Source organism: Nomascus leucogenys, chromosome 20, assembly GCF_006542625.1.
Source record: "Nomascus leucogenys isolate Asia chromosome 20, Asia_NLE_v1, whole genome shotgun sequence".
Lineage (NCBI taxonomy): Eukaryota > Metazoa > Chordata > Mammalia > Primates > Hylobatidae > Nomascus > Nomascus leucogenys.
In genome coordinates this window covers 58617653-58631163 of record NC_044400.1, presented here as the reverse complement: position 1 = coordinate 58631163, position 13511 = coordinate 58617653, and the positions used below count along the sequence as shown (strand labels likewise).

Genomic DNA, 13511 nt, shown 5'->3' with positions numbered 1-13511 from the left:
AAGCTTTCTACACAAACCAAGGAAAAAGGCAACTGAAAAGCAAAACTGGATTATGATATTTTTATCTTATGATTCTTTAGGGCCTACTTGTTTATTTTCTTTATACTGAAGTCGTTTTTAATTTTTAATTTCTTTTAGTTTCTAGACATATGGCTAAGTATATCTCAGGTTTTAAGGTAGAGACACATTGAGTTTTTGCCTCCAAGCATCTGATAATCAAGTTGAGAGCCGAGTTAATGCTTTCATCACTGAGCCAAAGAGGGTCCATTTTCCAGTACACAATAGAAAGCCAAGCACCAAAGCACTGGGTTTTTGTAGCTAGAAAGGTTTGATCGGACTGGATCCTGCCATGGGGTGATGCCAGGACTTGATCTGATTGAATCCTGGATACTGCCATGTGGTGTCCACTTCTTAATTCAGACCCCACTCCTTAGTCCTATCACATAGGTTCCACCTGTGGTTGCATGCTTGGTTCATCTGGCCATGCTCAGGTTATGTGACCTTCAACCTGGAGGTCCATGGCAACTGAAAAACAGCTCATAACTCTGTTTCATAGAAGTTGAACCAGATTGGTCTGGTGTAGCGAATGCTTTATGTGTAATATAGGATATGAATAATTCTGAATTAATATTAGGCAGTTTAAAAGTGTTAGATTTAAAATTTAGATTTGAAATATAAGGGAGAAAGGCATATTATTATAGGTCTCGGAAATGGGGAAAAGAAGATTACATATTGAGGACCTGAAAATGTGTCTCAGTAGAACATGGCCAGGGGTAATAATAACTATTACTAACAAATGACTGCTTACTGTGCCATATAGTATTCCAAACTCTTTACATAGATTACTATTTAATGCATACAACTACCTAAGAGTAGCAGATGCCAACATTTAGGCTATGTATTATAAATGCATTGTTTTTCTGCAGAAAAACTTGCATTCTGTAAAACCACATGTTAGAAATAACAGAGCTTATGGACAAAACAGGGTTGGGGTGGAAATTTTTGCAACTTTGTAATCAGAGTACTAACAAAGGCAATCATTGGTAGCCTGGGAGAAGAATCAGACAGCTCAGACAGGCTGCTCTGGTAGGAGCTATCAAAAATGTATAAAAATAATAAAACAGAAATGCTGAAATAATGCAAGTGGAAGTGGTGCTCTGGGCCACTGGGGCTACTGTTAAGGTGAGCACAAGAGAACAGCAGTGGAGAAATGTGTTGGGCTGGGAGCGTGCCCCTCTGAAGAGGGAGTCCCAGTGCCAATGCCCGTTTTTAATGTTCTTAAAATGCAACTGTGAAGTCTCATGCCTGTGCAGCAACAGCTGAGCTGAAGACATTTTTTTTTTCCTGCTGATGGCTATAATTCTCCTCCCTCTGCTCCAGCTCCTCTTGCTTAAGAAAAATTGCATCTGAACCAATACAATTTCCATGTTATACTAACATCATTTCCTTACTTACGAGCAACATAGTGACACGTGTGTGATAAAGCAGAAAGTAGTTATTTTGCTATTTTACAAATGAGGAAATTGAGATAAAGAAAGAAATTTGTTTAAATTAACATATTAAGTAGTGAAGCCAAGATTTAGACCTAGCCAATCTGACTTCAGAACTGTGTTCTTAACCACTAAGCTCTACAGTAAGTGGAAATGAGAGTTTAGAGGATACAGTCCTTTGATGGAAAGTCTTGTATCTCACGGAGGTTTTTCACTAGATTTGGATCACAGGTACTACTATTAAGTTTGAGGTCAAATAATTATGCTCAGTGGATTATTTTATCAAAAATGTAAGAGATCTTTTGGCCTGTAAGACCGTTAGCCTCTTTTCTAATCAAATGAGAGGAAACTCACACGTGAAAAAGCTAAAAAAAGTAAGGAGTGCTAGGATGAGAGTTCTCTTTGTCGCCAAAATGAATTTCAGTTTGAGTCAGTAAAGAAAATCTGTTCCAAGAAGAAAGTAATTTGTGCCTGAGGAATTGAATGAAAGTTTTGATGGCATCTATGCTGTGCACAACATGAATGTTTTTAGGAAGATACCTGTCTCTGGTTATTTTTGACTTAGTTGGGCTCTGCCAATCACTCCAAACATTATTGAAGTCAGCTGTTGAGGGAATGATCATTTAAAAAAAAAAATCCGTGTTATTACAGCTCCCTATAGCAAAGACTTATTTTAAATTTAACTGAAAACAAGGTGGAATTCTTTTAAAGGTTAAAGGAATGAATGGAACAAGGCAGTGTTACAAAATCCATAGTCAAATAGCTCAAACAGTCTACAAAATTCAACCAGGCTGAATAGTAGCAATCAGGGGAGGATGGAAACAGGTTGATAATAGCAATCAGGGGAGGATGGAGAGCATAGATGTTCTGAGCCAATGATGTTGTGAGTACAGAACATCATCGAACCCTCCCTAGGCTAATTTATTAAATGGTTCTGTTTTTTGTTTTTTTTTTTTAAACAAACTTGCCTTGTATCCATACTTTCTATAGTTTTCAACTATTTACTATAATCTGATAATTTATACTAGTGTTTTTCAACCTTTCTTCATTATCACGCTCCTGGAGAGAAAGATTAATTAACTTGTCTCTAATAAGAAAAAGTAAATAACAAAAAATAAGATTTGGATGGGTAGGGATGAGCTCTGATCGGCCACATACCATTGTAATATGTGAAATTTGTTGACCTCCAGGAACCAGTTTTCATGCCCACAGAGGCAATAGTATTCCCCTGTTGAGAATGCGTGATCTCTACCTTTGTCTAGGTTGTCTTCTGACATAGAAGGATGGACCATTTCTTTCTCCTTAATCTGTGTCATTACGGTTTTTTCAGAGTTAGCACACATTTGCTACCCCCAGAGTCATCTACAACTCTTTCCATCCTCCCCTGATTGCTACTTTGCTCAACAGCCTGGTTGAATTTTATAGACTGTTAGAGCTATTTGACCATGGATTTTTGTAACATTTCTTTGTGATTTTCCCATGTTTTTACTATCATGCCAGTGAGATTGTAGACTTCTTGACAGTAAACATTTTTTGTTTGTCTTCTTTTTTGTTTGTTTGTTTTTTGAAGTTTTGATTTTTGTATCCTTCATCCCAACTTGTTGAATTTAGTATATATTGGGTCTAAAAGCATGGTGTAGTTACATCTGGAGATTTTGGATACATGTAAGATTTGGGATCTATATTTACTTATAAATAGATGAACAATATTATAAGTAAAAGGACTTTTGGTGAATTTTTTAGAAAAAGCTTTCTGGATGTTTACTCTTTATCTGATACTGTGCTAGGCATTTACCCATCCTTTCTGAAGTAGGCGGTGGTATCCTCATTTATGGATATGGAGATCTAGGCTCAGAGTTACTGACCAAAGTCATACAGCTAAAAGTAGTGGAACTGGATTTCAAATCTTAGTTAAATCTGTTGGAATTTCATGTTCTTTACACTGAAGCACACAAGCAGCAGGTTCCAACTCTGGACATAATATTCAGAGACAATCCTGGGGGAAACACAGACATTTTAGTTCATTTTTCTAGACTTTTGTTCATTTGTTTGCTTGTTATTGGAGAGGGGTACCTATATGCTGATGAATTATATCACAGGAAAATATAATTAATTTCTATTAATAATTTTATCATATTTAATTTTACTCACTCATCAAACATGTATTGGGTATTTAGGTGCTAAGCACTGTGGTGGTCCTACGTATGCAAAAAACATTTAAGATGTTGGAGCTCAAAGTGGCTAAAGTCTCATAGGGAGGCTCATAGAAATCATTAAGGTAGACTCAAGTCAGAAAGTGAGAATAGGAATATATTTAAAGAAGGAAACTAATATGCTATCCAGGGGAAGTCAATGAACTGGCCCTTAAACTCATAATACAGAAAATCAATGTTCTTGCTCTCAGTAACAAGTGGTGACTTGCAGGTGAATAATCACAAAGGCATGGAAGATATTTGGTCTTTTGTGGGAATGGCAAGAATTTGGACTTGAACAGTGAGATTGGAACAGTAATTTGGGGCCAGATTGTTATGGTTGTTTCTGGATGTTATGATTGCATCCGCTTTTCTTTTCTAGCTTTAAGCCATCTAAATATTAGATTAAAAGGAGATAAAATTGAAATAAATATTAAAGAATTACTAGTGGGACCTTAAAAAGTATGAGGAATTCGAGGTCAAATAATGTGTCACATATATTAGTTCAGTAAATATATAGCAATGATAAAATCTAATTGAGAAGTTTATAATCATGAAGTAATAAATTTATTGCAGTAGTGCTTCTAAATACTGTGTGTATGCTTTAGTACTACAGACAGATCCATTTGGGTTCTTTTCAGTACTGTCTACTTTTAATTATAGGATGTGAAGTTGACAGCAAGCAATGATGATTATTATTTTGTATTTGAAGATTATTTATATCAGGTAAGTTTAAAAATTAAAATATATAGTGTTCTTGTTTTAGGTTCTCTAAATCATGATACTTTAGGAGATATCTCTGTTGTTGACTATACCTTTTTGTAATCCATGGCATGCTTGTCAGATGAAATGTTCTAAGTTTGGGATAAGATTACCTTTTGTTTTTACTGTGAAATTAGATAGGAGAATAAGAGTTCCCAATTGTTTCTTTTTGTCATATATGGTACAACAAGGAGGTATTGGCAGATAAGTTTTCTATCTTTGTTATTGGCACAGATGCTTAAATCAGATGTCAAATTCATATTTAAGCCATTCCAAGATGTTTGGAGAAAGCATTTTGCATTATAGTTTTAAAATTAAAGATATTGAATAAATAATGTTTCAAAATCAATTTGGAGTGTCATGATTATCCTTTGATCATTTCATTTGCAGATATTGTGGATGCTTGGATTCTTACTTTTTCACATCTAGAATAAAATCATTTATCATAAATAGAAAATATGCAATTTATATAGAATTGCCTACATGATGTTCTGTTTTTAAAAGATTATATGTACATATTAATAATTTGATTTTGAATGAATGTCAATACAGATGTCATAAAGGAAATACCTAGATTCTACACAGCAATTTCTGCTCGATTAAATGTAAATTGGTCCCTGCTGTTTGTATGAGCAGGTTTTTGTTTGATAATGGTGTTGTGGTGTATATATGTTTAAGAGAGGTTATAAAGTTAAATAAGCATCTCTCAAGAAGGTTTATCATATGTTCCAAGAGCTAAAGTATAAAGACTTTATAAGACTTATTTATAAAGTTAAAATTTTAAATAACCCCAGAAACAATTTTAAGAGATTCCTGTGATTTCAAATGCATAATTAAAATTTTTTATTTTTTTAAATAGTGGACTTAAAATTCCATTTTAATATAAAGGTAGTTAGTAATTAAAAGTTGGAGAATACAAAAATCTTCTTCTAAAAATTTGTTTATGTAGCTAATATGTAGCCCTGTACCTAATTCTTAGTACTCAGTAAATTTTTGAGTATACAGGTATATCTCACTTTATTGTGCTTTATTGTGCTTCACAGATATTGTTATTTTTACAAATTGAAGCTTTGTGGCAACCCTGCATTGAGCAAGTCTATCAGCACCATTTTTTTCAACAGCATGCGCTTGTTTCATATTTCTGTGTCACATTTTGGTAATTCTTAACAATATTTCAAACTTTATTATTGTATCTGATTTAGTAATCTGTGATTAGTGATCTTTGATGTTACTACTGTAATTATTTTGGAATGCCACAAACTGCACCCTTAAGATGGCAAACTTAATTGATGAATGCATGTGTTCTGATTGTTCTACCAACTGGCCATTACCCATTTCTCTCCCTTTCCTCAGGCCTTTCTATACCCTGAGACACAACAATATTGAAATTAGGCCAATAATAACCCTATGGTGGCCTTGAAATGTTGAACTGAATGGAAGTTACATGTCTCTGACTTTAAATCAAAAGCTAGAAATGATTATGCTTAATGAGGACGCATGCCCAAAGCCAAGATATACCAAAAGCTAGGCCTCTTGCACCAAACAGCCAAGTTGTAAATGCAAAGGAAAAGTTTTTGAAGGAAATTAAAAGTGTTACTCTAGTGAACACATGAATGATAAGAAAGGAGAACAGCCTTGTTGCTGATATGGAGAAAATTTTAGTAGTCTGAATAGAAGATCAAGCTAGCCATAACATTCCCCTAAACCAAAGCCTAATCCAGAGCAAGGCCCTAAATCTCTTCAATTTTATCAAGGCTGAGAGAAGAGAGGAAGCTGGAGAAGAATAATTGAAAGCTAGCAAATGTTGGTTTATGTGGTTGAAGGAAAAATGCCATCTCCATAACTTAAAAAATGCAAGGTGAAGCAGCAAGCGTTGATGTAGCAGCTACTGCAAATTGTCCCTGTCTAGCAAAGATCATTGATAAAGGTGGCTATACTAAACAATAGATTTTTCAGTGTAAATGAAACAGCTTTCCATTGGAAGAAAATGCCATCTAGAACTTTCATAGCTAGAGAGGAGAAGTCAATGTTTGTCTTCAAAGCTTCAAAGGATATGCTGACTCTGTTGTTAGGGGCTAATGCAGCTGGTGTCTTTAGGTTGAAGCCAGTGCCTGTTTACCATTTCAAAAATCCTTGGGCCCTTAAGAAATATGCTTAATCTACTCTGCCTGTGCTCTATAAATGGAATAAGAAAGCCTAGATGACAGCACATTTGTTAACAGCATGGTCTACCTAATATTGTAAACATATTGTTGAAGCCTACTATTCAGAAAAAAACATTTGTTTCAAAATATTACTGCTCATTCACAATGCACATAGTCACCCAAAAGCTCCGACGCAGATGTACAAGGAGATAAATGTTGTTTTCATGCCTACTAACACGACATCAATTCTGCAGCCCATGGATAAGGGAGTCATTTTGACTTTCAAGTCTTATTTAAGAAATACATTTTGTAAGGCTATATAATGTGATAGATAGTGATTCCTCTGATGAATCTGGGAAAAGTAAATTGAAAGCTTCTGGAAAGGATTCACCAATCTAAATACCATTAAGAACATTTGTGATTCATGAGAGGAGGTCAAAATATCAACATGAAAAGGAGTTTGGAAGAAGCTGATTCTAACCTTCATAGATAACCTTGAGGGGTTCAAGACTTCAATGGAGGAAGTAACAGTCACTGTGGCGGAAAAAGCAAGATAATTGGAATTAGAAGTAGAGCCTCAATATGTGACTGAATTGCTTCAATCTCATCATAAAACTTAAATGAATGAAGAGTTGCTTCTTGAGGATAAACAAAGAAAGTCATTTCTTGAGATGGACCCTACTCTTGGTGAAGCTACTGTACACATTGTTGAAATGACAACAAAGTGTTTACACTATTACATAAAGTTAGTAAAACAACAGCAGGGTTCAAGTGAATTGACTCCAATTTTGAAAGTTCTACTGTGGGTAAAGTGCCAACAAACAGAGAAATATTTTGTGAAAGGAAGAGTCTATCAATGCAGCAAATTTATTGTTGTCTTATTTTAAGAAACTGCCACAGCTGCCCCAATGTTCAGCAGCCACCACCCTGGATCAGTCAGCAGCCATACACATTGAAGCAAGACCCTCCACCAACAACAAGATTACAGCTTGCTGAAGATTCAGATGGTCATTAGCAATTTTTTTTTTAGCAATAAAGTATTTTTAAATTACGGCATGTATATTTTTGGGCATATGCTATTGTACTTAATAGACTATAGTGTAGTATAAACATAGCTTTTATACATACTGAGAAACCAGAAAATTTGTGTGATTTGCTTTATTATGATATTTACTTTATTGTGGTGGTCTGGAACTGAACCTGCAATATCTCCAAGGTATGCCTATATAAATAAAATTAATTCTTCATTTATACAATAATACTAGTTTGCCAATAACCTCTATACTTCAGAAATACAGAGTGGAAATTATCAGTTCCTAAATGGTGGTCTGAGAGAAGCTCCACGGAACCATCCTCAGCAGGAAACCATAACTAGTGAAAACTATTTTTTTTAAAGTATTTAAAGTCTCTGGTAATTATCCTAAGGTTACATAAAAAGTCAGCAAACAAGAAAACATTTATTTGAGAAAAGCTACTAAATCTTGGTAAAAATAATTTGTGGCCCTTGAGTCATGACCTGCTTTTTGCCTCCCCTCACCCCTAGATTAGCATGACAGAAGCTTCAATTCAGCCATGTGTGGCTAGGAAGATGGGGCTCCCTTTCCCTCCAGCTCCTAGTTGAGGGCTACAGTATCTCCATAGGAGGGGCAGATGGCCAGTATTTCTTATCTCCCTCAGCTCCGTGTTGCAGATGCTAAATTCTAGAGAGTACCATCAGGAAGTTGTCAGATTCCTTCCCGTAGGACAGAGACCTTGCCCAAAAGCTCTGACTCCACTCAGCAGGTCAAAAATACTAGGGCCTCAACTGCTTTCACCTCATTTTGTTTATAGAGGGGAGAGAGGTTCCACATGGGAAAGGCAAGCTAAGAAGACCAGAGGCTACCACCCTCACCAGTGTCTTTCTCACAAAGCAGAAGTGTCACTCCAAGAGAAGTAGGCCACTGTGCACAACCCGGCTCCAGGGCAATGACTCAGAGATTTTGGCCAGAATGGGAGACAGCCTTAACAACAGTAACTCTGAAGCTCTCCTCAAAGAACTAGCTTTATATGGAGTACAGGAAAGTTCCAACCTAATGGGGCTCTGAACAATGAAGATTTTAATGGTAAACACTTAAGAGTAACAAGCTAAAAGCATAGCAGCTGGTTTACCAGAGAAAGCCAGAGACAGAGATAGCTAGGAGGAGTCCTGATGGGATAGGACAAACCTCAAAGACTGGCCTCAAAAATGACCTCACAAAGGACCGTACATTTAATTGAATCAGACTGTGTTACAATTTATGCATGAGGACATTGTTGAAAACAGTAGAATAATCAGCTGGCAATTAGAGGAACCTAATAGCTGGCTGTGATATCGAGAAAGACAGAAAGCTTAACACAAAGATCGGGGGAAGAGACAAAGAGCCTGCTAAGTTAGCCAGGCTTGGTGGTGCATGCCTGTAGTCCCAGCTACTCAGGAGGCTGAGGCAGGAGAATCGCTTGAACCCAGGAGGTAGAGGTTGCAGTGAGCCAAGATTGCACCACTGCACTCCAGCCTGGGTGACAGAGCAAGACTGTCTAAAAAAAAAAAAACCCTGCTAAAGCCAGTGTCATTGAAGGATTATTGTGTGTATGCTCAAGGCGGCATACTTTGAGGTACATCAGAGGCTTCATATTTTGGGAAAAACAGACTTAAATGAAATATTTCAACCAAGTCACTAAACAAATAAGCAAATAACAATCATGAGCTCCAGCTGCTTGTAAGATGGCCTAGATGTTGTACTTAACCAAATAAAACTTCAAAGCAGCCATTATAAATAATATTCAAAGAACTAAAGGAAGCCATGCTTTAAAAAGTAAAGTAAGGCCAGATGCAGTGGCTCACACCTGTAATCATAGCATTTTGGGAAGCTGATGCAGGACAATCGCTTGAGCCCAGGAATTTGGGACCAGCCTAGGCAACGTGGCAAAACCCTGTCTCTACAAAATAGAAAAAAATTAGCTGGGTGTAGTGGCATGTGCCTGTTGTCCCAGCTACTCAGGAGGCTGAGATGTGAGGATAAGTTTTGCCCAGGAGGTCAAGGCTGCAGTGAGCTGTGGTTATGCCATTACACTCCAGCCCAGGCGACAGGTGAGACCTGGTCTTGGAAAAAAAAAAAAAAAAAAAGGTAAAGTAAGGTGTGATGACAATGTCTCCTTGAATACAGAAAGTTATAAAGAGATAGAAATTACATTTTTAAAGTACCAGACCGAAATTCTGGAGTTGAAAAGTACAATAATTGAAATGAAAATTTTATTAGAAGGACTCAAAAGTGTATTTGAAAAAGCAGAGAAGAATCAGTGAACTTGGAAGACATCAAAAGAAATTATATCATTCAGCAGTTCCAAGATGGCCAAATAGGAACAGCTCCAGTCTACAGCTTCCAGAGTGAGCGACGCAGAAGACAGGTGATTTCTGCATTTCCAACTGAGGTACTGGGTTCATCTCACTGGGGCTCATCGGACAGTGGGGGCAGGACAGTGGGTGCAGCCCACCGAGTGTGAGCCGAAGCAGGGTGAGGCATGGCCTCACCCAGGAAGCACAAGGGGTGAGGGAATTCCCTTTCCTAGCCAAGGGAAGGGGTGTCAGACAGCACCTGGAAAATCGGGTCACTCCCACCCTAATACTGCACTTTTCCAAGGGTCTTAGCAAATGGCACACCAGGAGATTATATCCCGCACCTGGCTCAAGGGTCCCACGCCCATGGAGCCTTGCTCATTGCTAGCACAGCAGTCTGAGATCAAACTGTAAGTTGGCAGCAAGGCTGGGAGAGGGGCGCCCACCATTGCTGAGGCTTGAGTAGGTAAACAAAGCGGCCAGGAAGCTCGAACTGGGTGGAGCCCACTGCAGCTCAAGGAGGCCTGCCTGCCTCTGTAGACTCCACCTCTGGGGGCAGGGCATAGCCGAACGAAAGGCAGCAGAAACCTCTGCAGACTTAAATGTCCCTGTCTGACAGCTTTGAAGAGTAGTGGTTCTCCCAGCACGGAGTTTGAGATCTGAGAACGGACAGACCACCTCTTCAAGTGGGTCCCTGACCCCTGAGTAGCCTAACTGGGAGGCACCCCCCAGTAGGGGCAGACTGACACCTCACATAGCCGGGTACCCCTCTGAGACAAAGTTTCCAGAGGAACGATCAGGCAGGAACATTTGCTGTTCAGCAATATTCGCTGTTCTGCAGCCTCCGCTGCTTATACCCAGGCAAACAGCGTCTGGAGTGGACTTCCAGCAAACTCCAACAGTCCTGCAGCTGAGGGTCCTGACTGTTAGAAGGAAAACTAACAAACAGAAAGGACATCCACACCAAAATCCCATCTGTACGTCACCATCATCGAAGACCAAAGGTAGATAAAACCACAAATATGGGGAAAAAACAGCAGAAAAGCTGAAAATTCTAAAAATCAGAGCACCTCTCCCCCTCCAAAGGAATGCAGCTCCTCACCAGCAACGGAACAAACCTGGACAGAGAATGACTTTGACGAGGTGAGAGAAGAAGGCTTCAGACGACCAAACTACTCCGAGCCAAAGGAGGAAGTTCGAAACCAACACAAAGAAGCTAAAAACCTTGAAAAGATCAGACGAGTGGCTAACTAGAATAACCAGTGTAGAGAAGTCCTTAAGTGACCTGACGGAGCTGAAAACCATGGCACGAGAACTACGTGACAAATGCACAAGCTTCAGTAGCCGATTTGATCAACTGGAAGGAAGGGTATCAGTGATTGAAGAACAGATGAATGAAATAAAGTGAGAAGAGAAGTTTAGAGAAAAAAGATTAAAAAGAAACAAACAAAGCCTCCAAGAAATATGGGACTATGTGAAAAGAGCAAATCTACGTCTGATTGGTGTACCTGAAAGTGATGGGGAAAATGGAACCAAGTTGGAAAACACCCTGCAGGATATTATCCGGGAGAACTTCTCCAACCTAGCAAGGCAGGCCAACATTCAAATTCAGGAAATAGAGAACGCCACAAAGATACACCTCGAGAAGAGCAACTCCAAGACACATAATTTTCAGACTCACCGAAGTTGTAATGAAGGAAAAAATGTTAAGAGCAGCCAGAGAGAAAGGTCGGGTTACCCACAAAGGGAATCCCATCAGACTAACAGCAGATCTCTCGGCAGAAATTCTACAAGCCAGAAGAGAGTGGGAGCCAATATTCAATATTCTTAAAAGAATTTTCAACCCAGAATTTCATATCCAGCCAAACTAAGCTTCATAAGTGAAGGAGAAATAAAATCCTTTACATACAAGCAAATGCTGAGAAATTTTGTCACCACCATTCCTGCCCTACAAGAGCTCCTAAGGAAGCACTAAACTTGGAAAGGAGCAACCGGTACCAGCCACTGCAAAAACATGACAGATTGTAAAGAACAGTAATACTAGGAAGAAACTGCATCAACTAATGAGCAAAATAACCAGCTAATGTCATAATGACAGGACCAAATTCACACATAACAGTATTAACCTTGAATGTAATTGGGCTAAATGCTCCAATTAAAAGACACAGACTGGCACATTGGATAAAGAGTCAAGACCCATCAGTGTGCTGTATTCAGGAGACCCATCTCACATGCAGAGACACACATAGGCTCAAAATAAAGGGATGGAGGAAGATCTACCAAGCAAATGGAAAACAAAAAAAGGAAGGGGTTGTAATTCTAGTCTCTCATAAAACAGACTTTAAACAAACAAAGATCAAAAGAGACAAAGGAGGCCGTTACATAGTGGTAAAGGGATCAATTCAACAAGAAGAGCTAACTATCTTAAATATATATGCACCCAATACAGGACACCCAGATTTATAAAGCAAGTCCTTAGAGATCTACAAAGAGACTTAGACTCCCTCACAATAATAATGGGAGACTTTAACACCCCACTGTCAACATTAGACCAATCAATGAGACAGAAGGTTAACAAGGATATCCAGGACTTGAACTCAGCTCTGCACCAAGCAGACCTAATAGACATCTACAGAACTCTCCACCCCAACTCAACAGAATATACATTCCTCTCAGCACCACATCGCACTTATTCCAAAATTGACCACATAGTTGGAAGTAAAGCACTCCTCAGCAAATGTAAAAGAACAGAAATTATAACAAACTGTCTCTCAGACCACAGTGCAATCAAACTAGCACTCAGGAGTAAGAAACTCACTCCAAACCATTCAACTACATGGAAACTGAACAACCTGCTCCTGAATGACTACTGGGTACATAACAAAATGAAGACAGAAGTAAAGATGTTCTTTGAAACCAACGAGAACAAAGACACAACATACCAGAATCTCTGGGACACATTCAAAGCAGTGTGTAGAGGGAAATTTTTAGCACTAAATGCCCACAAGAGAAAGCAGGAAAGATCTAAAATTGACACCCTAACATCACAATTAAAAGAACTAGAGAAGCAAGAGCAAACATGTTCAAAAGCTAGCGGAAGGCAAGAAATAACTAAGATCAGAGCAGAACTGAAAGAGATAGAGACACAAAAAACCCTTCAAAAAAACAGTGTATCTAGGAGCTGGTTTTTTTAAAAGATCAACAAAATTGATAGAGCGCTAGCAAGACTAATAAAGAAGAAAAGAGAGAAGAATCAAATAGATGCAATAAAAAATGATTAAGGGGATATCACCACCGATCCCACAGAAATACAAACTACCATCAGAGAATACTATAAACACCTCTACGCAAATAAACTAGAAAATCTAGAAGAAATGGATAAATTACTGGACACATACACTCTCCCAAGACTAAATCAGGAAGAAGTTGAATCTATGAATGGAACAATAACAGGCTCTGAAATTGAGGCAATAATTAATAGCCTACCAACCAAAAGAAGTCCAGAGCCAGACGGATTCACAGCTGAATTCTACCAGAGGTACAAAGAAGAGCTGGTACCATTCCTTCTGAA

General features: G+C 38.3%; 1 protein-coding gene across 4 annotated transcripts in view; it reads left to right on the top strand.

Moving 5' to 3' along the window:
- TBC1D19 (TBC1 domain family member 19) overlaps positions 1-13511 on the top strand; it is a 178450-nt gene that overhangs the window by 97416 nt on the left and 67523 nt on the right. For all 4 annotated transcript variants that reach the window (XR_004027327.1, XM_030801175.1, XM_003258556.4 and 1 more), the window contains one exon: positions 4346-4408. Coding sequence is in view for 3 of the 4 variants with exons in the window: in XM_030801175.1 (XP_030657035.1) it covers positions 4346-4408 (63 nt within the window). In the remaining variant the exon portion in view is untranslated. The remainder of the gene's footprint in view (positions 1-4345; positions 4409-13511) is intronic.